The 25,610-nt window shown below is 43.2% G+C and overlaps 1 protein-coding gene across 1 annotated transcript in view; it reads left to right on the top strand.

Moving 5' to 3' along the window:
• The window catches only part of LOC143983618 (retinol dehydrogenase 7-like), a 75,469-nt gene that overhangs the window by 31,488 nt on the left and 18,371 nt on the right, over positions 1 to 25,610 (top strand). The window contains exon 2 of the mRNA XM_077483536.1: positions 24,105 to 24,438. Coding sequence (XP_077339662.1) covers positions 24,126 to 24,438 — 313 coding nt within the window. The 5' untranslated portion in view covers positions 24,105 to 24,125. The remainder of the gene's footprint in view (positions 1 to 24,104; positions 24,439 to 25,610) is intronic.

Genomic DNA, 25,610 nt, shown 5'->3' with positions numbered 1-25,610 from the left:
TTTACCAAACTCAAACTTTGTAAGATACTGAGTTTTGGATGTGTATCTAATGGTTTAGAATATGCCTGTTTAGCCACAAAAAAGGAGAAATAATGCAAAACATACATGTTAAACACCAAGAAGTTGGCTTGTTTTAAAAGCTTAATGCGTACATGTGAATGTGCTTTGAGTATGTTTTTTACTAAACAATGTGTGGCTTATTATTTCATTGCTCAATACCAGTGTATTTCTTAGATTGTTGTAGTTACAGTGACAATATGCTCTTAAATGTGGACAACTTCTGCAATTTTTAGGCCTCAAAACAAATTAAAGGAGTTGTAAAGGGATAATGTTTTTGAACTTCATGCATTAGATCCATTAAGAACAAAAACATTGTGTGTGTGTAGCAGACCCACAGCACACCATAGTTGTTAGCTGAAGAAGATATTGTCACCTTGTGTAGCAATTAAGGTACATTTGCACTATTGGAGCAAGTGACCAAAATAAAGTTTGTGAACATGTTAGACATATAAAAAGGTACAGGCAACAGTAGTTAAATTGAAATATGAGTTTATGCATGCGCGACAGCTCGATGGACGGACGCATCCCCTGAGAGCTCCGCTCCACTCCAGCCTAATCTCCCCGCCACAGTTATAACCAGCGGAGGACTGCCGATTACCGATTACACCACTGCATTACACTTACTGCCGATTACACCACCACCAGCGCACAGCCCCGGGGAACCCCTTTGTATGCCCGGAGGCTCTGCTAGACGGGATTTATCCCACTAACTCAACCCCGGAGCTTCGGTCTCAGACCAGGCCAAGATGGCGGCTGCCATGTCCCCGCGAGGCCTACCTCAGGATCCAGGCCAATCTATCGCGGATCCTTCAGGCTGGGACGCACTAACGGAGGGGCAACATCCTCAGACAGTGAGTAACCCCCAGGCTCCGTCATTTCTCTCACCCGCATCCACAGAATCGCTGCTGAGCAGAGCACTAGATGGGCCCCCCTCTCTCCCATGAAGGATATCATCAATACCCCTGAGCATCCAGGGATCCGTCCCAACGATAGCCCTCATTCCCCTACTGACTTCTCCTCTCTGATGGACACTTTTTCCAAAATGTTAGCCAGAGGTCTAGCCCAAACTGCCTCACAAATCACATCTACCATACAGGCTGACCTACTCCACCTGGGGGCCAGAATAGAGGCCATTGAATTCAAACCTGACCAAATGGCAGCCGTGGCTAATCAAAACACTGACAGAATCCAAGATTTGGATGAACAATTTGACATTGCATATGCAAAATTAGACGATCTCGAAAATAGATCTCGCAGGTATAATTTTAGGCTCCGAGGCCTCCCTGAATCATTTAAAGACACAGACAAAGTTGTTCGCACGTTCATCAAAAACGTAATTCCTGACATTCCTGATCATCGCCTAAAGTTAGACCGAGCTCATAGAGCTCTCCAACCTCCACGACAAGATGGCCTACCCAGGGACATAGTAGTGAAACCACATTTTTTCCAAATCAAGGAAGAGGTCATGCGCAAAGCCAGGGAAGCGGAAAACCTCTCCATCCAGGGTCACCCGGTGCAACTATTCGCTGACCTCTCGCCATACACGATACAAAAACGGAGATCGCTTAAACCTCTACTACAAGTCCTGATGCAGAAATCGATCGCTTACAGATGGTCATTTCCATTACGTCTGAACTTCTCCTTCCAGAACAAACCCTACAACTTCTCCACCTTTGGAGAAGGGGAAGGCCTACTACTCCAACTCGGCCTCATCTCTCATTCTCCAGCCACAACACCTGATGCAAGAAATCCGATGTCCACCAAAAGACCCCCCCCTTCTAGCCCCATCAAACCACTATGGCAAAAGCAGCAAGCAAAGCGATCTAAAGACGGACGCTCACCCTAAGGCAGACTCTCCACTCACAATATGGTTCCTCTGTTAGGGCCTGCTCTATTCAAGCCCTAGTTTTTCTTTTTGACTGCCCTGGTCATTTTCGCTCATCTCTTATGGACTTTCCTCAATTTTTCCTTTTATACACAATATATAATGCTGACTAGATTCCCCCCCCCCTTTTTTTTTTCTTCGGCCCCTCACTTTACTTTCCCCTTTTTTTTCTTGCGGAATGCTTGACCTCATGATTTTACTTTTTGTCACTACATATGTGATTGTTAAACATGTTACATTTGACTTATATTGTTCTTCTTCCACAGATTCAGCCTCTTCTCTTTGCCTTTGCTCTTTCTTCTTCCCCTCCCGTGGGACACCCAGCGACGTGGTCATTGTCCATCTGATGACTCATCGAAGCCCGTGGTCTGCCCTCATAGAACTCTTCCGTTTCCCTCCGACGATTGGGGTAAGGCTCCTAAAAATTATGCGTTTTACCTCCCCTCTGATCAATGCACTCTGACATCACTAAACCTAGCCCACTAAGTGTGGCCTCTCATAATGTTCAAGGGATGAACTCCCCCATTAAGAGACGCAAACTGTTCAACCATTACAGTTCCCAAAGAAATGATATACTCCTTTTACAGGAAACCCACTTCCCATCTTCTTATAACCCCCCCTTCCTGCATGGCTCTTACCCCCAGTTTTACTTGTCTAATGCACACAATAAGACTAAGGGAGTGGCCATCTGCTTCTCTAAACACCTAAAATTTTCACATTCGGAGGTGGTGAGGGATCAAATAGGCAGATACATCCTGGTCAAGGGCTCGATTGACGGCGTGCGCTACTCAGTGGTCTCTTACTACACTCCGAATAAAGGTCAGGCGTCTTTCTTCGCATCCATGATGTCCACCATAAGCCCACAGCTGGAAGGGAAAATCATCATGGGAGGTGACACAAATATCCCTTTCGATCATTCACTAGACAAATCGGGGTCAGGCGGTTCCTGTTCAAGGAGACCCCCAAAACAAAGCACCAGAATAGCCTCTACTCTTCAGGCACAGGGTCTGGTGGACATATAGAGGGAATTAAACCCAAGATCTAAAGACTACACGCATTACTCTGCCCCTCACCACCTCTACACCAGAATAGACCATATTTTCATTCAATCACAGGGCATACCTGATGCCATAAAAGCGGTCATCAGAGACACTACCTTGTCAGACCACTCTATAGTCATCTTATACATGCACCGCACACAAAATTCGTCCAAGCATTTCACATGGCGTCTAAACGAGAGCCTCTTAAGCGATCCAGCTCAAAGCGAAATCCTTGCACACGAAATCCTAGAATACTTTAGCCTCAACAATACAGACTCAATGTCCCCGGAAACCCTCTGGGCTGCCCACAAGGCAGTGATTAGGGGGAAAATCATCCAAATTGCCTCATGACTCAAAAAAGAACGAGCGGCGGACATCTCCAACCTCAACAGGACATATCAAGCCCTCAGTAAATCCCACAAACAAAACCCCACCAAGGATTCCTTGGAGTCCCTAGAATCTGCCCGGGCGGCTTTAAATTTGGCCCTCACTACCGAGGCTGAAAAACAGCTACGGTGGTCCGGTGTTCGCTTTTACTCCCAAAAAGACAGAATTGGAGCCAAATTGGCGGCGAAACTGTCCCCTAGGCCTCGCACTTATTTCCCTAAGATACGAATGCCAACAGGGGAGTTCACCCAAAACCCACGCCGTATCATGGAGGCGTTTCAGAAATTTTACACTTCACTGTACAAAGCAGACACTGTGGACTCTCATATTCCCCTAGAAGAATTTTTAACTACTATCCCTCTTCCGAAACTCTCCACGGAACACTCTGAACCTCCTAGATAACTCCGTTACGGAAGCTGAAGTTACCCAGGTAATTAAGCAACTTAAACCGAATTCAGCCCCAGGTCCCGACGGCTTCTCAGTAGCATATTATAAAAAATTCTCAACCCAACTGGTCCCATATTTGGTCAGGTTCTTCAACCATATCAGGTCCGAATCTCCCTTGGATGAAGCTCTGAACCTAGCCTATATATCAGTCATACCCAAACCGGGCAAAGACACGACTAGTATCTAATTATCGTCCAATCTCACTAATCAACAATGACTTCAAAATCTTGACGAAAGTTTTGGCCAACAGGCTTTCCTCCTACATCGCACTCTACATTCACAAAGACCAGACGGGCTTCATCCCGGGGAGACAGGGACCGGACCAAATTAGAAGAGCAGTTGATATTATCTCCCTCCTCAACTCACAATGGGACAGAGGCCCTCCACAAGCAGGGTACCTACTATCAATTGACCTTCAAAAGGCATTCGACACAGTGACCTGACCCTACTTCTTCAGGGTCCTTGAATGCTGGGGTTTTGGTCCACGGTTCCTAGGGATCTTACGTGCATTGTACTCGAACCCCAGTACGCGGGTTCATCTGCAGGGCTTCTACTCTGATCCTTTCCCCATAGAAAAAGGGACCAGGCAAGGCTGCCCTCTTTCCCCCCTCCTTTTCACTATTGCCATTGAGACCTTGGCCATAGCGATTAGACATAATCCTGACATCAAGGGAGTCCTTTGCGGGAAGCAAGAACACAAATGTGCGCTATTTGCAGATGATTTACTTTTATTCGTCACATCCCCATTGATCTCAACGCCCAACATACTATCCCTGCTAGACAAGTTTGGTAAAGTCTCAGGGCTTCTCGTTAATATCTCCAAATCAACGGCCTTAAATATCACAGTCCCTCCTGAATTACTGAACAATATTCAGAGCCACTTCCCAATTCATTGGTGCACGACACACATCCCATACCTAGGGGTTAATCTCACGCCTAAATTTGAAACCCTTTTCCCTGCAAACTAGTTTTAAAAAACTCTCTTCTGATCTTGCTTCCTGGGCCAAGCATGATCTTTCTTGACTGGGTCGTATTAACTCAATCAAGATGACTTTCCTTCCACGCATTTTATATTTATTCAGGGCACTCCCTATCCCGATATGCAAGTCACAATTACATAAAGTCCGATCTAGCATATTGCAATTTATATGGGGAGCCAAAGGAAGGAGATGCTCTAAACACGTCCTATATCGTCTCAAATCACAAGGAGGACTTGCCCTACCTAATATTTGGTGGTACTATCAAGCAGCACGGTTGGCCCAGATTTCCATTGTCTATGCTCGGAGTGCTAAACCTGATTGGGTTTCTATTGAAAGACAGGCAGTCCCTAGACACACTATTGACTACCTCATTTGGGCCTCCCCCAAAATGAGACCCCCAGTTTTGGCCCCCACGCTCTCCCACTCTCTGCCTCTTTGTGACCAAATTTATAAAAAATCGGCCCTGATCTCACCACTACGCCCCCTAACGCATATCTTCCACAATCCTAAATTCCCTCCTGGAATGAATATACTGGCCTTCAATTGGTGGCTCAATAAAGGATTACTCAGAATAGGGAATTTCTTCACCTCTTCAGGCCCCTTATCCCTCACGTATTGCTTCAAGAAATTAGAAATGCCAAATGCTGAAAGGTTCCGCTTCTCCCAGATCTCACATTTTCTCACTCTATCTGGCCTGATAAATCAGTCCCCCCTAGAGTTACGAATTATGAAGCATGCTGCTCGGATGTCATTGATCAGAGGGGTGGGATCTCCATCATCTATTCCTCCCTAGCCTCGGCTTTGTCCAAAGCACCTTATGCCCTTGCATGGGAAAAGGACCTAGACCTGCAATGGGAGAGGGACAAATGGTTCTCCTGTCTCCAACGGTCCTACAAAGGCATAATGAATGTTTCTTTGATTGAAGCTAGTCTCAAAGTCCTTCTCCGATGGTATAGGGTTCCCTCTCTCCTTGCTAAAATGTACCCCAATGCATCCCCGCTGTGCTTTCGACAGTGCAACCATACTGGTACCTTACTCCACATATGGTGGTCGTGCCCATGTTTACGGGGTCTCTTGAACAAAGTCTTCGCCTTACTATGCAAACTTACGTCTGCCCAAATCCCTCAAATGCCGGACATAGCTCTACTTAACCTTAAAATCTAAGGTATAACCAAGCACTCACAAGCATTGATCTTTTTCATCCTATTAGGCACGAAAATTACAATAGCGGCCCACTGGAAAAAGGCAACGGTTCCGTTCACAGCGGTAAAACATAAAATTTCCTGGATCATGGCGCAAGAGAAAATAGTTAGTATCATTCAAGACAAAAAACGCAGTTTTGAACTTATATGGGAACCATGGGCCAAACATTGCCACATTCCATTATACCCGGGCTATAAGTTCTCTAACTGATTGTGCCGCTGGGTGTCCCCTCTCTCTCCAACTTTCCCCTTCTTTCTCTCCCTTGCTGATTACTCTATCCTCCACCTATCACTGATACCTGTTGGTTCAGGCCGACCCTGTTTTGGTTAGACTGTGCCGCACACTTACAGAGTGGGAGAGGGGAGGTATATCCTCCTGTCCTCCACCTTCACTGTTTTTTGTTTTATGGTAGTGAGGCTTACACATGTTTTGTACTGCTGTGGTTTGGGTGGGGATACTGTAGTGATATGGCCCTTCGTCCCAGTTCCTTGGGGGACGCTGGGGTACCCATCTGTCATGCGTCCCTTGCTGGGGTAGGGGTTGGGGACACCCACGGGGGAGGGAGGACGGGGGGAGCCCTCAGTCACAGCAAGATCCCTTTTGGGGCGGCTGGGGAGGTCTCCCGTTGTCTGCTCTGCCGTGAGGATTGGGGGGCGGGTGGGGAGTGATAATTCCCTCCTGGCTGCCCTCCCTCTATGTCCCCCTCCACCCCTAACTCTCGCTGTGCGGTCTGATAGTTAGCCTTAATGACATGGTTTTCTCCGAATTACCTGCTCAGGCAGTTTCTTTATGTCTTCAATCCGACTTAACCTCTGTGCGACCTACATGATGTATTAGGAAACTTTTGGCCTCGCAGCACGATTTGTATAATCCTGTACTTTTACTCTTTACCAAGTTGACTCTGTTCATTGTTGTACCTGACAATGTTTTGTACTTTCGTGTATACAAATAATAAAACTATTTTGAAAGGAAATATGAGTTTATGATCTCAAAAAAATATTAGAAATGATCAGCTACAATTTGCTGCAAAGCCACTTCCCTCTACCAACAAAATATGCAAGTGCAATCCAGCATGGTCATTTTCAATAGCCGTCAGCATGCCCACAGATGGACAAACTGCAGCCTCCTTAGCTGGGACTGCCACTGCAGGGTCCACATCACTTGTCAGTGAGGCTAGGTAGCTTGTAGCATTCCTCCTTAACCACTTGATTTCTGTGCTATAGCCGAATGAAAGCTACAGTGCCGTCATAGGATGTCCTCCCCTTTGCACATTCCCCACGCTCCCCCTGCAGGGTGCGCGTGGCACACGCTGTGATCACCGAGTCACTGAGATTCGAGTGATCACCATTCCGAGTAAGGGGCCAATCAGCTGTCAGCCAATGACAGCTGATGAAGTGTGTAAACAAAAGCCCGGTAATCTTTTTTTCTCCTCACGCTGTCAGTGGCTTATGTTCAAGGGACATCGGTACCAAACAGGAAGGAGGCATATCTGCCTCCTCCTCTGTGCCAATTAGTACCCCCTGCCAGTTCAACCTGCCAGTGCCCACAATGCCTACCAGTGCCACCTATCAATGCCCACAAGTGCCACCTATCAATGCCAACAGGTGCCACCTATCAATGTCCACCAGTGGTGCCAGTCAGTGCCTCATCAGTGACAACTAACATCACTGCCTTTCAGTGTAACCTACCAATGCCGATCAGTGCCTATCACTGCCACCCATCAGTGCCCATCACTTTCACCTATCAGTGCCCATCACTGCCAGCTAAAATATATATTTTTTTAAAAATTTGATCTATTTTAATTTTTTTAACAAAAAATAAAAACCGCAGAGGTGATCAAATATCACCAAAAAGCTCTAATTGTGGGGAAAAAAATCATTTGAGTACAGTGTTGTATGACCGTGCAATTATCATTCAAAGTGCCACAGCGTTGAAACCTGAAAATTGGTCTGAATAGGAGGGGGATTTAAGTGCCCAGTAAGCAAGTAGTTAAACAATGATTTAGGCTACAGCAGCACAGGACCACATGATTTATCTTGTAGAGTTGCAAACAATGATTAAGCGCACTTGTGTGTGTGTGTGTGTGTGTGTGTGTGTGTGTGTGAAATGTATTTACCAGCTTTCTGTCAACACTGTGCAATGTTCTGAATAAAATAATTTTGATTGAGTACAGAGTGTGGCCGTTTCTTCTTTTGATTACCTTGTAGAGTGTTAGGATGATTGGAGTAAAAAAAGCCTGAAACAACTCACTAGGATGCCAAAGGCATTTTCAACTACCCTTCTGGCACGAGAGAGCCTGTAATTGAAGATTATCTGCTCTGGGGTGAGGTTCCTCAATTGAAAAGGCTTCATCAGATGTTCCCCCAGAGCAAAAGTCTCATCTGCTACAAAAACAAAATTGAAGCCCTCAACATTCTTCTCAGAGGGTGGAAAGTTTAAGGTGCCATTCTGGAGCCACTTGTACAACTCTGCATAATCACTCCTCCATCAGAGTTGTAGCCATTCTTCCCAAACATCCAAATACAAGAACTCATAGTTGACAGACACTACAGCTAGCATGACTATGCTGCAAAAACCCTTATAGTTAAAATAATAGGAGCCAGAGTTGGCTGGTGGTAAAATCTGGACATGTTTGCCATCAATAGCACCAACACAGTTGGTAAAATCCCACTGCTGATAGAACTGAGCTGCAACGTCTTGCCATTGCTCTGGGTAGGAAGGAAACTGTGGATTAAAAAAAGCACATAACATTGCAATCAGATTTGACACAAACATTCTTCGCCAACATAAGGATATTCTTAAATGAATATTTAAAGACAAGAGTGGAAGGTCAATTTATCTGATTTATCTGGGTAATGGGTAGATGTTTTGGACAAGTAACCCTCTCCACTTCCATGGGAGCTGTTTGCATAAATAATCGATGATACTTTGGCCAGCCCCTCCTTCATTACACTATTGGCAGTCCAGTGGACAGGTAAGAAGTGTTATAATCTAAAAGCTGGATACACACTGTCCAAATTGCAGCACATTTTGACATTATGATTTAAACAATCAATATAATCGGAGACAAAAACTTAAGAACTTTAAATCTGAAGGTAATCAGGCAGGCCCTTGCAGTACATGGTTTTGGGTATTTATAAAGAAATTTGAACACAAAAGAGGTATTGTGTGTATGGGTTTTTCCAAGCCATCAGATAGAGTATTTTGGATCTTTTGACTTAGCATTTTTTTTAGGGGGGGGGGGGTTCCAAATGAGTTTGGGCCCAAAAAAATGGCCTCTTGCACTCTGCTTGAATTTGAGGACACCAATAACATTTGTACACATTTTAGGGGTTGTTTAGGGTAAGCCCCAAAATGTAGCTGACAAAAAACATTGTTGAGTTACCAAGCTAGGTGTGTATGAGCCCAGGATAGCATGCTGGTAAGGTTATTGAAGGGAAATATGCATGTATGCCAAAAAAGGAGCAGGAAAAGCTTACAGCATGCATGAGGACAAGGGAGATATTGACAGCATATTACAATATTGATAATTATGTAATCAACAAATTAATAAAATACATTAGCAAACATAAATACATAGAATGTTATCTTAAAGGTAAAAACTTACCCTAATATAGTCCTTCTGCAGGACTTGAATGGTGGCTGAGCAGGTCTCTGGAATAATGATTCCCAGAGCCTGGGGGGAGATCCCAGTAATAAACTTGAGGTCCTGGAGACTTCTCCCCATCGCAAAGTACCTCCAGGTGGCTATGAGCCTTTGCTCTGGAGTGATGGAAAGCCTCATACATGTGTCCTTCTTCTTAATATACTGGGTCACCAATGCCAAGAGGTGGATAAAGCAGTGATTGGTCATCCTGAGATAATTCTGAAAATCATCCGGATTATTCTCCTGGAGCTGCCGCAGCAATGGCATATGACATAATTGGTCACGATTAAGCAACCAATTTTGTGTCCAAGAACTCCTTCTCCTGTTCCTGGATTGGACTTGGGTCAAAGCAATAACTTAACTCCTAGCCCAATAATCACATGTTCTCTCCTCTGATTACGCGACATGGCTGGTTGACGAACGGCCGCTCAGAAACGAACTGAAAAGCGCAAATCAACATTCACCAAACTTCTAACACAAAATTAGCAGAAGGAGCCCAAAGGCTGGCGCTTGAGAAATTAACTTGCTCTTTATAGTCTCGTAGTACGTCACTATGTTCGTGTTTGTCAAACAATTTGCGTACCATTAGTATGCAAGACAAGATCCTGGCACACGTCCTTTTGACAAAAATCAGAAGCTCGGTCAGCCAAGAATCGTACCACATGTACGGGGCTTTTGTATGCAATTCTGTTTTATCGTTTATTCCTGTTTGTTATATCTACATATGTATTCCTCACTGATCAGACTAATGTACTGCAAGCTGTAGGCAAAAAAATTATTTCAGAGATTTTTGAGGGTAAAAAGACTGTATAACTTGTCACTATTCCTCTGCAGTAAAAGGTTTGTGCATTATGAGTTAACCACTTGACTTCTGGAAGATTTACCCCCTTCATGACCAGGCCATTTTTTGCTATACAGCACTGTGTTACTTTAACTGACAATTGCACGGTCATGCAAATGCTGTACCCAAATAAAATGTATGTCCTTTTTTTCCCACAAATAGAGCTTTCTTTTAATGGCATTTGATCACCTCTGCAGCTTTTAATATTTGTGCTATCAATAGAAAAAGACTGACAGTTTAAGCACTTAAGCCCCGGACCATTTTGCTGGCTTAAGACCAAAGCACTTTTTGCGATTCTGCATTGTGTTGTTTTAACTAACAATTGCGTGGTCATGCGACATGGCTCCCAAACAAAATTGATGTCCTTTTTTTCCCCACAAATAGAGCTTTCTTTTGGTGGTATTTGATCACCTCTGCGGTTTTTATTTTTTGCTCTATAAACAAAAATTATTTTTTGATTATTGATTGGTTGGCGCAAAAGTTATAGAGTTTACAAAATAGGGGATAGTTTTATGACATTTTTATTAATATTTTTTTTTACTAGTAATGGCGCCGATCAGCAATTTTTATTGTGACTGCGACATTATGGCGGACACATCTGACATTTTTGACACATTTGTGGGACCATTGTCATTTATACAACAATCAGTGCTATACAAATGCACTGATTCCTGTGTAAATGACACTGGCAGTGAAGGGGTTAACCAGGAGGTGTCAGTGTAGGGGTTAAGGGTGTCCTAGGGGTGTGTTTCTAACTGTGGGTGGTTGCGTTTTACCGATCGCTGATCTCTGCTGCAATCACAGGGAGCAGAGATCAGTGTCACTTGTTTCTAGGCAGAACGGAGAGATGCTGTTTACATCGGCATCTCCCCGTTCTTCCTCCCCGTGAGATCGCGGGTATCCCAGCGGTGATCGAGTGCACGGGACCCATGGTCAGACTCACGGGGACACGCATGCAATGGCATTGCGGCAAATTCAAAGGGACGTACCGTACGCCCATTTGCCGGTCCACGCCATTCTGCCGACATACATCGTCGTGCGGTTAAAAAAATATGTATTTTTTTATTTTCTGCTATAAAACATATTCTACTTAATTCCCTGCTTTGCAAGGAAAGTACATCCATTACTGTATAAAGGAAAAAAGGGTTGGGACTTTGTAGGAGGCATATGACAGTTACGTCACAATTGCCTCCATCCCTGTCAAAACGAAGCAAGAGAAGAAGTTGGGACTTTGCATGAAGCATGCGGATTTGGAAGCAAAAAATGAGCTGTATAGGTCTGATAATGTTAAATTTATTAAATATTACACAGTAAAATACATCAAAAGCAGTGGTACATATTGCATCTTCCATCATGATTAATTGATTCATATATTGACATATTGCACATTGACGATGATATTCAAGTAAATTAGGTAAAACAGTATATACAGAATATGTTACAAAACTGAATGATTATAGAATTCATGGCATCTGAAGCTCGACGCGTTTCGTGGCTGACTTGCCACTCATCAGGAACTGATGTAAATTGGATGTCTATGTCTATAAAACGAAAGTATTATATCAAACAATGAGTAAGTCTTGTAAGTCTGGCTCAGGGAGCTGCGATGCACATCGGTGGTCCTTCCCCTCCCCCGTTTTTGGGGGGGCAGGCGGTCGCCCCACTGTGCATCGACGCCACACATCCCCCGCAACACATCGGACATCGGCGGTTGTCGACGTCATCAGGTGGGCTCCGTGAATTCATTGGGCGTTTGACACGAGGAAGAGTAGTTTGGCGCCACTCGCCGGCCGCCTGATGCCTGAGGGGTGTCGCCTCCACCTCCTTTATATATTCGCCTGCATGACGTTGGCGGCCACATGCGGCTGAGGCAAGCATTTTTTCGTAGCACAGCTACTAATTCACATACACAGGTGCTGCAAATTTTAAACCTTACGCAATAAGTGCAGTGCACTTTCCACTCAACACATTTAGGTAACACACTTAGCACATATTAATTTTCCCTTTTTTTCTTCTTTCACATCCTTGTGTTTCACAGTTTTCTTACTTTCAACGATAGTGTTCACTATGTTGGAACATCCTTATTGTTAGCAACACAATTTCACTATTACACATTTGAGTCCTCTCACCTCTAAATGATAGCATTCACTAGGTTGGAGCATTCCCATTGCTTCCAACACGGATTCACTGTCACACATTTTCTGTTTCCTTTTTTTATCTTTCTCTCTTTCCTTCCTTTTTTCTTTTTCCATTCCCCCCCCCTTCTTCCCCTCTTTTCTTTTCTTCTTTCTCCCTCCCTTCCCTTTTTCTCCCACCTTTCAATGCTTACATGTTGGAGCATTCTCATTGTTTCCAACACAGTCTCACTATCACAGATTCCTATCACATATTTTTCCTAATTTTGAATTTATTATTTTTTATTATTTTTTCATATTTTTCACTGATTATCGTTTTTCACTGTTTTAGCACGGGGCTTGCTTTCCTGCTTTTCCGCATGTGCCGCCTCAGCTTCCGTGCCAGATCGTGTCCCCGGCTGTCCACGCAACCACTGCCATGCCCTTTCCATTGCCTCACCTGTGAGTAGGGGTGGTTGATTCAAGCAAATTCCGTCTATCTCTACATTTACTTTTTATATACAAGACTTACTCGTTGTTTGATATAATACTTTCGCTTTATAGACATCCAATTTACATCAGCTCCTGATGAGTGGCAAGTCAGCCACAAAACGCATCGAGCTTCAGATGCCATAAATTCTATAATCATGCAGTTTTGTAACATATTCTGTATATACTGTTTTACCTAATTTACTTGAATATGATTGTCAATGTGCAATATGCCAATGTATGAATCAATTAATCATGATGGAAGATGCAATATGTACCATTGCTTTTGATGTATTTTACTGTGTAATATTTAATAAATTTAACATTATCAGACATTTACAGCTAATTTTTTGCTTCCAAATCCGCATGCTTCATGCAAAGTCACAACTTCTTCTCTTGTTTCAGTAAATCCATTACTGCCTTGTTTACAGAGCCCTGTCCTGTGTTTTGGTAAATCAGCAGGTGTCGGGGGTAATCTATTATCCAGTACCCTCTGATCGGCATTTGCTGTGTAAAATCACAGCAGAGCCTGGGTTGCTGGCGGCACGCATGGTCTGGTATAGCAGGGCCCCCATGCCGCCGTATATATATGATATACTGTTGACAAGCAGTTATTAACTGAAATACAGCAATGAAAGCAATAGGTAAAGTGTCTGATTTTGATATGCATAGCTCACAACTGTCCCTGTTTCCTCCTCTTTTGTCCCTTACTTTGGTCTGATCTCTATATATGTATATAAAATGCACCACTTATCTATCAAAAACTGCTTTTCAGCGCTAAACCTTTCATCCCATTTCTAAATTGCTGCATTTGTAAATTCCAAAAGCCATTATAAAGGAATAGTAGTGGTAAAAAAAAGCACTTGTGGGTTTAACCAATCATTTTTTTGTACAATTCCCTTTAAGGTGGGTGTGGCAGGGGTTGTGCCCTATGCCTACATACTTTTGCTAAGAGGTGTCCCTCATTCCCATCTCAGAAATTTGGGAGGTATGGGTATGGATAAATGTATTTAAAAATAAATATTTCCTATCCTATATAAAAAATATAATTTCAAATAAAACTTCTGCTTTAAATAGAAAAAGATTCTGCCACTGGTTCTTCTACTTCTCTCCTTTCCTTACTCCCACTCCTCTACTGGTCCTTGGTTCACCTTCCCTTCCTGAGAGGCCAGGAACTTGTATTGTGGCATTTTGGTAACCAGGGCTGATGTTGTCCACTCACATTCCTCTCCTGGGAACTCAAGAAATGCAGCTGCTGGAATGAAAATAGCAAGCAGGAGATCAATGAGGTCTTTTTCACCAACCTCCTCTGCAGATACCAGTTCTTGTTCCCCTTGTCACTGGTGACTGCAGCAGCAGAGGACCAGACCTCCCAGAAGAGCAAAGGTATGGCTGTTCATGGCCGCAGTGACGATGCAGTAGAGTCATGAACTAGAGTTCACTGTCCTTTGCAATCACTGAATCCACAGGTGACCAACCATGAGCTTTTCAGGAATTAGAGCTTCAGTGTGTCTATGTGCAGATGAAATAAATAAAAAAGAATTAGCCTTTTACTGTATATGACTGGATAATTAAAGAAAATATTGACTCAACTTATTGAGTGAAGATTCATAAATCCATTAGTAAATCAGCTGCTGTGAGCCTACTAGTCCACTGAGGTATGGGTAGCAGGGCTGCGACAAGGGATGGGCAGGAGGGGAGGCTGCCCTGGTAACAGCTGTATCATGTGAAGTGGGGTAGACACCACAAGTAGATTGGTGGGAGCGGATTTGTGTTGAGAAGGGGAATTTGGGGGGAGGCAGGGCATAAGAATTGTTCTAGGAGGGCAAATTTGGGGAGATGTGCTATCATGAGTGGTGTTTGGGGGGGGGGGGGGTTGTGTTGGGGGGGATGCAATATGGTAGCAGTAATATGGTAGAGGGGAAATATCTTAAGTTGTGGGGGGGGGGTGTTGTGTTAGTAAGGATGATTGGGGGATATTTGTGCTGGAAAGGGGGGATTTGGAGTGGGGGGGGGTTGTGCTTAGAGGGGAAATTTGAATATTTTTTTTTGGGGGGGGGGGAGTTGTGGTGGGGGCATATGAGGAGAGAGAAGATTTGAGCTGGGAGGGGGATTTTAACAGGGATGCAGATTTATACTGGGAGGAGGGGGAATTTATGCTTAAGGGGTGAGCATGCAGATAAGTGCTTGTTTTTTTTTTCGGGGGTGGATTTTTGCTGACACATAATACTCATACATCTGAAGGGGGAGGGGGAGGCGCAATTTGGCATATTCGCCCTGGGCTCTAGATGACCTTGTCCCGGCACTGATGGGTAGTTTGTGGCTATTAAATGTATCATATTATTATTATATTATTATTATATTATTATTATTATTATGTTGTTAAATGTATCATATTGCTAATGCCCTACACTTTGTGTGTTATTGGATACATGTAAGGTAGACGTCTCAAGACATTAACATGCTGCATGACTAACCACTTCCGGACCGGCTCACAATGATATACACGGAATATCGTTGTAATGGCAGCAGCTAGCTGCCATAACCCCAGTATCTTCTTCAGTGAGCAGTTCGGTTTCAGATAAAAGTGGTCTCTGCAGCGGATTCGCTGCAAGATTGCTTTTATCTGTGGCGGGAGAGGAGCACCCCGCCGCGCTCCGGTGCTCTCCACTACTTACCACCAGCAATGGCGGAGGTGATCGGATCCTTCTCCCTGTGTGGTATGGAGCTGAGTGAGGGGAAACATAATTTCCGCCCATAGCTCTTAACCGCTTGCCAAGCAGCCGCCACAGTTTTACTGCTGCATAATGGCTCGGCTGCGCGAATCACCATTATGTTACGTTGCTTCTTATTGTTGGCACTAGGGGCGCGCACACCACTGGAGCTGATGCGAGTGCCCGGCGGTCACGATGAACACCAGGTTCCCGTAATTGCTTGTGATACGACAAGAACCGGGATCTCTGTGTGTGACCACAGAGATCCCTGTTCTCTGAGGGGAGAATAGACAGATTGTGTGTTCATACAAAGTATGAACACCGATCTTTCTCTTCCCCTAGCAAGTCCCATCCCCCCTTTAGTTAGAACATGTAGCAGGGAACACAGTTAACCTCTTGATCGCCCCCTAATGTTAACCCCTTCCTTGTCAGTGACATTTTTACACTAATCAATACATTTTTATAGCACTGATCGCTGTATAAATGCCAATGGTCCCAAAAATGTGTCAAAATTGTCCGATGTGTCCACCATAATTCGCAGTCACGATAAAAATAATAATAATAAAATGCTATAAATCTATCCCCTATTTTATAGACGCTATAACTTTTGCGCAAACCAATCAATATACGCTTATTGTGATTTTTATTAGAAAAATAGGTAGAAGAATACATATCAGTCTAAACTGAGAAAAAAGTTGCTTTTTAAAATAAAAATAGGGATATTTATTATAATAAAAAGTACAAAATATTGTGTTTTTTTTCAAAATTGTCGCTCTTTTTTTGTCTATAGCGCAAAAAATAAAAAACCGCAGAGATGATTAAATACCACCAAAAGAAAGCTCTATTTGTGGGAAAAAAAAGACGCCAATTTTGTTTGGGTACGGCCGCGCAATTGTCAGTTAAAGCGATGGAGTGTCGAATCGCAAAAAATGGCCTGGTCATTGAGCAGCCAAATCTGCTGGGCTGAAGTGGTTAAAGGGACATTTTTTTTTTCAAATGAAATTTTTATTTATTTTTTATTTTTTGCATTTTAGTGTAAAAATTAGATCTGAGGTCTTTTTGACCCCAGATCGTATATTTAAAAGGTCCTGTCATGCTTTTTCCAAGGATGTTTACATTCCATGTAATAGGAATAAAAGTGACAACATTTTTTTTTTTTAAAGAACAGTGTAAATATAAAAAATAAAAGTAAAATAATAAGAATTTTTTTTTTAACGCACCGCTTCCCGCTGAGCTTGCGTGCAGAAGCGAATGCATATTTGAGTAATGCCTGCATATGAAAATAATGTTCAAACCACACATGGGAGGTATCGCCACGATCATTAGAGTGAGAGCAATAATTCTAGGTCTATCCTTTGTAACTCAAAACATGCAACCTGTAGAATTTTTTAAACATTGCCTATGGAGATTTTTAAGGGTTAAAGTTTGTTGCCAGTCCACGAACGGGTGCAATTTTGAAACATGACATGTTAGGTATCAATTTACTCGGCGTAACATCATCTTTCACAATATAAAAAAAAATGGGGCTAACTTTACTGTTGCCTTTTTTATTTATTTTTTTTAAAAGTGTATTTTTCCCCACAAAAGTGCACTTGTAAGACCGCAGAGCAAATGCGGTGTGACAGAAAGTATTGCAACAACTGCCATTTTATTCTCTAGGGTGTTATAAAAAAAACACAATATATAATGTTTGGGGGTTCTAAGTAATTTTCCAGCAAAAAAAATGATTTTAACTTGTAAACAACAAATCTCTGAAAGAGACGCTCACTTCTTAAAGTGGTTGTAAACCCTTACAACACACTTTGACCTACAGGTAAGCCTAGATTAAGGCTTACCTGTAGGTCCAAGAAATATCTCCTAGACCTACACGGTTTAGGAGATATTTGCCGAAAGACAGTCACCTCTGTCTACGGCGCATGCACCGTAGACAGCGGCGCGCAGGCGCACTGAGCGCGCCGCGGTCAACGGCGATATGCCACGAGTGACGGCTCCCGTGCGCATGCGCGGGAGTGACGTAATCGCGGCTTCGCCGAATGACAGCGGCGGAGCAGCGAGACCCACCAAGAAAATGGATGCGCCGGACTACAGGGGACAGCGGTGACTTCGCTGGCTCCTGTGTCAGGTAAGTGACACATAATGTCATAGTAGTCCATTATGCTTTACCTTTGCAGGGAATGAAAGAGGAAGCAAACTCATCAGGGTTTACTTCCTCTTTAAAGTAGTTGTAAACCCTAGGACAAAAAAAAGACCTGCAAGACAAAGGCATAATGAGCTAGTATGCATAGCATAATATAATACGGCTTACCTGTAGCAAAACGTGTGTTGTAAGGGTTTACAGCCACGTTAAAACCGCGTACACACGATCAGATTTTCTGACAGGCTGTTGGCGGAAAATCCGACCATTTTATGCTCCATTGGACAATTGTCAGATTTTCCACAAGCAGATGTTGGATAGCAGGTTTTAAAATTTTCCGCAGACAAATGTCTGTTGTCAGATTTTCAGAGCGTGTGTACACAAAGTCCAAAGTACAAACACGCATTTGCTCGGAAACTAGGATGAGCCGGAACGATCGGTCTTGTAAACTTGCATTCTTAAATAACATTCGTGACGTGGTAAATTAAGAAAATCTCAAAATGCAGCGCACATTCTCTTCTTTTTTAATAGGATAATAATGAGGCTGCTTTGCTGGTGATACTGATAGAGTTATTGCAAATGCATTTTCAAAAGCTTTTTTTATAATGCCACATACACACGACCGGACTTTCCGTCCCAATGAACTCTGATGGACTTTTCAACGGAGTTATGCTGAAACGGACTTGCCTACACACGATCAAACCAAAGTCTGATCGTTTAATGTGATGAAGTACGACGGGACTAGAAAAAGGAAGTTTAATAGCCAGTAGCCCATAGCTGCCCTTGCGTCGTTGTTGGTCCGTCGGACCTGCATACAGACGAGCGGTTTTCTCAATAGGAACTGGTTCCAGCGGAAAGATTTGAAACATGTTCTATTTCTAAAGTCCATCAGATTTTTCGATAGAAAATGTCCGATTAAGCCCACACATGATTGAATTGTCCGACAGGTTCTTTCCGTGGGAACTTTGCTGTCAAAAAGTCTGGTTGTGTATACACGGCATAAGAGAAACAAAATTTTACCCCAGCTCCACTGCCAATATGAAAGTCTTCAAGCTGTGATCCGGTAGCCAGGACGTTCAGGTCCCAAATACAATAATTGAGTCAAAAAGGGCTGGCAACTCAGATGGTCTTGAATAAAAGTCCTTTATTGGTTACATGGGTACACGGGTACAGGCTATATGCTATATCAAGAATAATATTATTATGCTTTTTTTTTTTTTGGGCAAGTTACCACATCATTATCCCGTAGTTTTTAAGATCAAAGATACAACTATGTTGGTGTCCCTTGTCAATTTTACATTGTATTTTTTTAAATGTAACTGCCTACTCCCAAGTATTAGTCTCTACAATTTTTTTATTGTGCATCAAAAAAAGAAAACAAATACAATTAGACATGCTATCTGCCAATAGAATATAGAAAATATAACAAATCAAATCCTTATTATTCAACCAAAAAATAAAACAAAAGCCTCATGCATGTGTCCTGCTTCTTAATATAGGGGGTCAACAACACCAAGGGTTGGTGAAAGCACGGGTCCGTCATCCAGAGATTATTCCGAAAATCATCTGGATTATTCTCCTGGAGATCCCGCTGGAAAGGCATATGACATAATTGGTCATGATTAATAAAGCAACCAATTTTTGGTCCAAGAACTCCTCCTCCTGTTCCTGGACTGGACTTGGGTCAAAGCAATGTAGCACTGACATTTTTGCCCACTAATGCAATGTTAATGTGAATACAATGTAAACCTATGGACAATGTTATTCGTTAGTATTTGGCGCCATCTAGTGACCAAAACTGGAAATGGACTTTAGTTATTTTCCGTTTCATGGTGTTGGAAAGATAACAGGAAGTGAAGGTGTTTACTTTTGTTATTTGCCCTTATCTACCCAGAATGCCAGGTGACCTACCCATGATCACACTCTACTGAACTGCATGCTGGGTAGGCTATAAAAGGGCCCGCGCGGCCATTTTCTTTCTCTTCTGGACACATGGCCTGCATGTCAGGACCTGTGAGGAGGTCTCCAGAGAACTGCAGCGCAGCAATCTAAAGCCAGAGGAGGACTTCACACCACAGCATGCTGGGACAGCAGTCTGGTCAGATCCGGAATGATCCAGAGGCACCCTGACGGAGATAACTGAGAGCTCCTGGTGACCTTGTGAAGCTGAACAGCGTGACGGCATGGCCGCAGCAAATGGACTGAGACCAGCGAGGTGGAGCTGGCTTATTCTTCAGACCCAAATTGGTGAGAGGGCTGTTGCCCACAGTTTCTTACGCACTTGCATACACCTAGACTTTAACACAGTGTTGCTGGGACTTGTAGTCCCACGGAGGAGAATCTAATAGACAGACTGTGAGTTTAAGCAGGCCTCAAGCCTATTCATCACAATACTATTAGCACTGTGTTACACCAGAGTCAATTACAAGTGTATCACGCTACAGGAACAGTTCTAATATTCATCTCACGTTAACCTTTGTTGTTCCACTTTCGGATTACTAAAGTAGGGGGAGCTCCCTAGGGATTGTGTTGTAATTCATTATTGATCCTGCATTTCTATAGATACTAGGGTGTGCTGGAAGTGGGAAGGTGCCCAGAGTAAGGTGTAGTCCCTCTGAGTACTAGTCCCAATTTGAGCCGCATTCTAAGTGGTCATTTACGACAACTGTACAGGTATAATCTGTTGTATATACCTTCTGTGATGTTACATTATGTTTATGTGACAGTGCAAATATTGTACTTACCATTTTACTTTAATCAATACAAGTTCCAGTAAATATACTTTTCTGGTTAAGTACTTTGGTGTAGTGTTGTTCCTTTTTCTCCATCAGGTGGAGCCATTGGATACCCAGGTGAAAACAGAGGTATACTGTTATTATATTGTATATTGTGGGGTTGTCCTTCACCATGAGCTCCACACCAACATTGCACCACAGCTGTGTCAACAACACTGAGCCAAGTCAGTGGGGGTTCACTAGCAGAGTACAGGCCCAAACAAATTCAGCAGCTCCTTCGGGGGTTAGTGCTACAGCAATAACTCCAAGGCCAATAATAAATAACATGCTATCTCCTCCGATTCAGGCAACATGGCTGCTTGACGAATGGCCGTTCAGAAACAAACTGAAAAGCACAAACTAAAAAGCGCTAAATGAAAAGCGCTAAATGAAAAGCGCAAATCAGCACTCACCAAACTTCTACTTACACAAAATTAGCAGAAGGAGCCCAAAGGGTGGTGCTAAAGAGCTGATAAAACCACGTAGTACGTCACTACGTTCGTGTTTATTGCAATTCCTTGCCGTTTGTATGCAAGACAAAATCCAGGCACACGCCTTCGGACAAAGGTCTGAGGTTTTGTCTGCGGAAAATCCGATCGTGTGTACAAGGCTTTACTGGCTAGAGATGGCCAGGGGCCTACGGTCCATCTTCATTCGATCCCCCATAGGGGAGAGCTGCACTCTGACAGGTCCGTCCCTGCATAGTGTGCAGAGACAGACCTGTCATCTTCCTGCTCAGCGGGCATCGACAGAACAATCCCCCGCAGAGCAGTAGCGAGCTCCATACACGGAAACACATCTGTGTGAAGGAGCCCTTACCTGTATAAAAGACACCTGTCCACAGAAGCAATCAATCAGATTCCAATCTCTCCACCATTGCCAAGAGCAAAGAGGATGTTAGGGATAAGATTAAGGCAGATACACACCATAGAGAGATATGCTTTGTTCATATTTCATGTCTGAGTTTCGCAACCACTTTAATTTTGTGATTCTCATTTAAATACAGCTGAATGGGTCCAGCCGGTGAAGCAAAGTATTCTAAGATGTTTTAAGTTTACATGTTTTTAGCCAATATTTTATATATTTTTAAATATTTATGTTATATCTTTATTTTTCAAATAAACATTAAATACAGGAGGCTCATATAAAATTAGGTTATAGACTTCTCAAGAGAGAACAGGGCAGAAGCTCTTGACCTTTGGACTGTCATGACTGAATCCCCATATGACTTTGATAAAGTCACGTGGATGTGACGCAACGCGTCAGGAAGGAGCCAGGTGTCATTGTCGTCACTTCCGGTCACGGCCGAGACCGGAAGTCCATTCGTTTATACATGCGATTACTAGGATTTTATGTAAGTGTGGATTTATTTTTATTAAAGTTGTTTCTACGTTATCACACATTGGAGTCCCCCTTCTCTTTTCATCTTATACATGATCATTATTGCTGTATTGGGAACGTTAATGGATTGGATGTTGGAGGAGTGAAGCATTATCACCATCATTACCAGTGTGTTTACAGCGTTTTCTGACCCTTGGTGGTCTATTATAGAGGTGAGAGGCTGAGGGAAACAAGGGGTGCACAGAGCACTGAATGCTTGGATCACCAGTGGATTATCACATTATTGGTGTTGTTTTAATATTCACTGCATGGACATTTTTTGGAATTTTATGAGCTTTTTCATCTGAATATTACTCACGGTCTATTTATCACTGCATCTGTATGCTTTATGGACTTTATATTATTCACACTGGGTATGTGGATTGTTAATCGGACTATTTACACCCTATTATTTTTATAAGGGTGTTATTTATTGCACTTGATTGTGTTTCTTGCACCTTATGTGATTTTTGCACGTTTACCTTTTTGCACATATTGCTTATTTTGCACAGTATTTGTTATTACATTATGTTGTATTTATTTATTATTTATGGTTTATATGCGACTCTTAGGTGAGGTAGGGCCACATACAAATTATATTTTATCCCATATGTAGGGAGTTGTCAAATCTGTGAGGCATGAAGCTGTGTACGCAATTAGGATTCAAGCTACTCAAATCTATAACTATAACAGGCAACAGAAAAGCAGTAAAAGCTAGCCTGGTGGGTATGTTTAACCACTTGCCACCTGCCCACCATCAAATGACGGGGGAGCGATGCAGCTCTCGTTCTGGGAGGTCATATGACGGCGCCCCAAAACGGGCGCTCCCGTGGGGGCATGCAGTGCGCCGATCGCAGCCACGACTCTGAACTGTGTAATGACATGGCTCTTTAACCATTTGATCAGCTGTGCCCAATCAAAGGCGGTCACATGTAAATGCAGAAGTGCCGTTAATAAGCTCTCCTCCCCTCACACTCACAGAATGTAAGAAAAGCCCATCAGTGGCATTTCCTCGCAGGGGAGACCAGGGCAGGTAATCAGGGCACTGATCATCAGTGCCCTGATTACAGTAAAGCCCCAGCAGTGCCCATCAGTGACACCAATCAGTGACACCAATTAGTGCCCATCAGTGACACCAATCAGTGCCCATTAATGCCAATCAGTGCTGCCTTTCAGGGCCTGCCCATCAGTGCCACCCATCAGTGCTGCCTTTCCATGACGCCCATCAGTGCTGCTTTTCCATGCCGCCTATCAGTGCCACCTATCAGTGCCCTTTTGTGCTGCCTATTAGTGCTCATCAGTGCCACATAACAGTGCCACCTATCAGTGCGGCATATTAGTGCCTCCTCATCAGTGTCCATAAATCCTACCTCATCAGTGCAGCTTATCAGTGCCCATCAATGCAGCCTCATCAGCACACATCAGAGAAGGAGAAACATTACTTAATTAATTACTCAACATTTTCAGTCTTTTTTTCTTAGTTAGAAAAAAAACAAAAAAAACAACAGTGATTAAATACCACCAAAGGAAAGCTCTATTTGTGTGAAGAAAATAATTAAAATTTCATTTGGGTACAGTGTTTTATGACCGTGCATTTGTCATTCAAAGTGTGACAGCGCTGAAAGCTGAAAAATTACCTGGGCAGGAAGGAGGTAAAAGTGCCCTGTATTGAAATAGTTTAAAAAAAAACAGAACGTCACTTGTTGGCTGGAAATGCACATATTAAATATTTATATGCTGTATTTTACATTTAATTATTGAAGAAAATTTAACATTTTTTTAATCCCAATAAATAAAGCAAATCTGTACAAAAGGCTATCATTCCAATTAATAATATAAACATTTTAAATTGGACAAAGGTAACTTGCATAAGCATCAAGTCATGGTGACTTTGGCTTGATTGATTTTGTTTTTTACTTTTCTCTATTAAAGCAACAATTCCCATATACAAGAAACAATTTACCTGAATAATAATTCTGTACATGCTTTGTATTTGTTTTTCCACTGCAGTAATTCCATCCTATTGTAGATATGTGGCTCCCTCTGCTGATGGTGCTGGGTATAATTTATCTGTACAGATGGTACAGACAGAGCCTGATTATGGAGAATGTTACCAATAAATATGTCTTTATAACTGGATGTGATTCTGGATTCGGGAACCTGCTAGCGAAACAGCTGGACAGACGTGGAATGAAGGTTTTAGCTGCTTGTCTTACAGAAGGCGGAGTTGAAAACCTGAAGAAAGAGACCTCCAAGAGAATACAAACCATAATCTTGGATGTCACTGATAGCCAGAGTGTTGGTTCTGCTGCCAAGTGGGTTTCATCTATTGTAAAAGATGAAGGTAAGAGATGTCTTTGTTATACCTTTTTTTAACTTTATTAACAGCTCCATGAATCATTACTGCTAATTCTACACAAAGAGAAATATATTTAGCTATCTTTGTATCATGTTTGCAAAGGCTTTCTCACTCGCCTTAATAATTATAAGGACTTAGGCCGAAGTTTTGATTTCTGCAGAACACTTATTTGCTTTATTAGACAAAGCTTTGTCATTTCCAATCCATGGAGCCTGCCCATTTTACTAAAGCACTGGAAGGCTTTGCCATTCTGCTTCAAAAAATAGAAAAGCTTTTTAGTACCTTCAAATTCATGGCCAAAACAGCACTGATTCCCCCTCTAATGCCTCGTACACACGATCGGACTATCTGGCGGACTTGGTCGTGTGTGTGCTCTGGCAGACTTTTTTGCCCCAAAAGTCTGGCGGACTTAGAAAAAAGTTTTGACTCAAAATTGTCCGCCGGGCTATTGAAATGAACGGACTTGCCCACACACGGAGGAAAGTCCGTTCATTTTGAACGCTGCTCCAGGTAGACGGGACTAGAGAAGGAGGTCAATGTCGCCGCCTCCGTGGGCGAGATTGACACATCGCTGGCTCCGTCACCTGGTATGGACTTAAAGAGGAAGCCCTACGCCGAAAAAATGGCGTGGGGGTCCCCCCAAAGTCCATATCAGGCCCTTATCCAAGCACGCAGCCCGGCCGGTCAGGAAACGGGTTGGGGACAAGCGAGCGCCCCCCCCAAACCATACCAGGCCGCGTGCCCTCAACATGGGGGGTGCTTTGGCAAAGGGGGCCTGCGGCAAGAAAAACCAAAGAGGGGGACAAGATTCCCAAAGTCGGAAGAAGAGGTGGTGGAGACAGAAGACACCTCTAGTAAAAGAGCTATAGGAAGAAAGCAGAGGCTCACCAAGAAGAACGAAGAAGGGGACAAGGCCCCCAAAGAGGACGGCGGCAGTAACAAAGACGAAAGCCGGTGAGAAGACCGCTTAAGACGGAAGAAGACCCCTGGAGCTGTGCAATAAATAATTTTAAAACCTTGTGTTGTGTTTTATTTACATTTTTTTTCACCAGGTGAATGAGTAGGGGTACATTGTACCCCATACTCATTCACATAGGGTGGGGGGCCGGTATCTGGGGGCCCTCTTATTAAATGGGGCTCCCGGACTCCGATAAGCC

The sequence above is a fragment of the Lithobates pipiens genome, unplaced genomic scaffold, assembly GCF_037356315.1.
Source record: "Lithobates pipiens isolate NorthernLeopardFrog02 unplaced genomic scaffold, aLitPip1_a1.2 Scaffold_16, whole genome shotgun sequence".
In the NCBI taxonomy this organism is placed as follows: Eukaryota; Metazoa; Chordata; class Amphibia; order Anura; family Ranidae; genus Lithobates; species Lithobates pipiens.
This window is presented reverse-complemented; position numbering and strand designations above follow the sequence as displayed.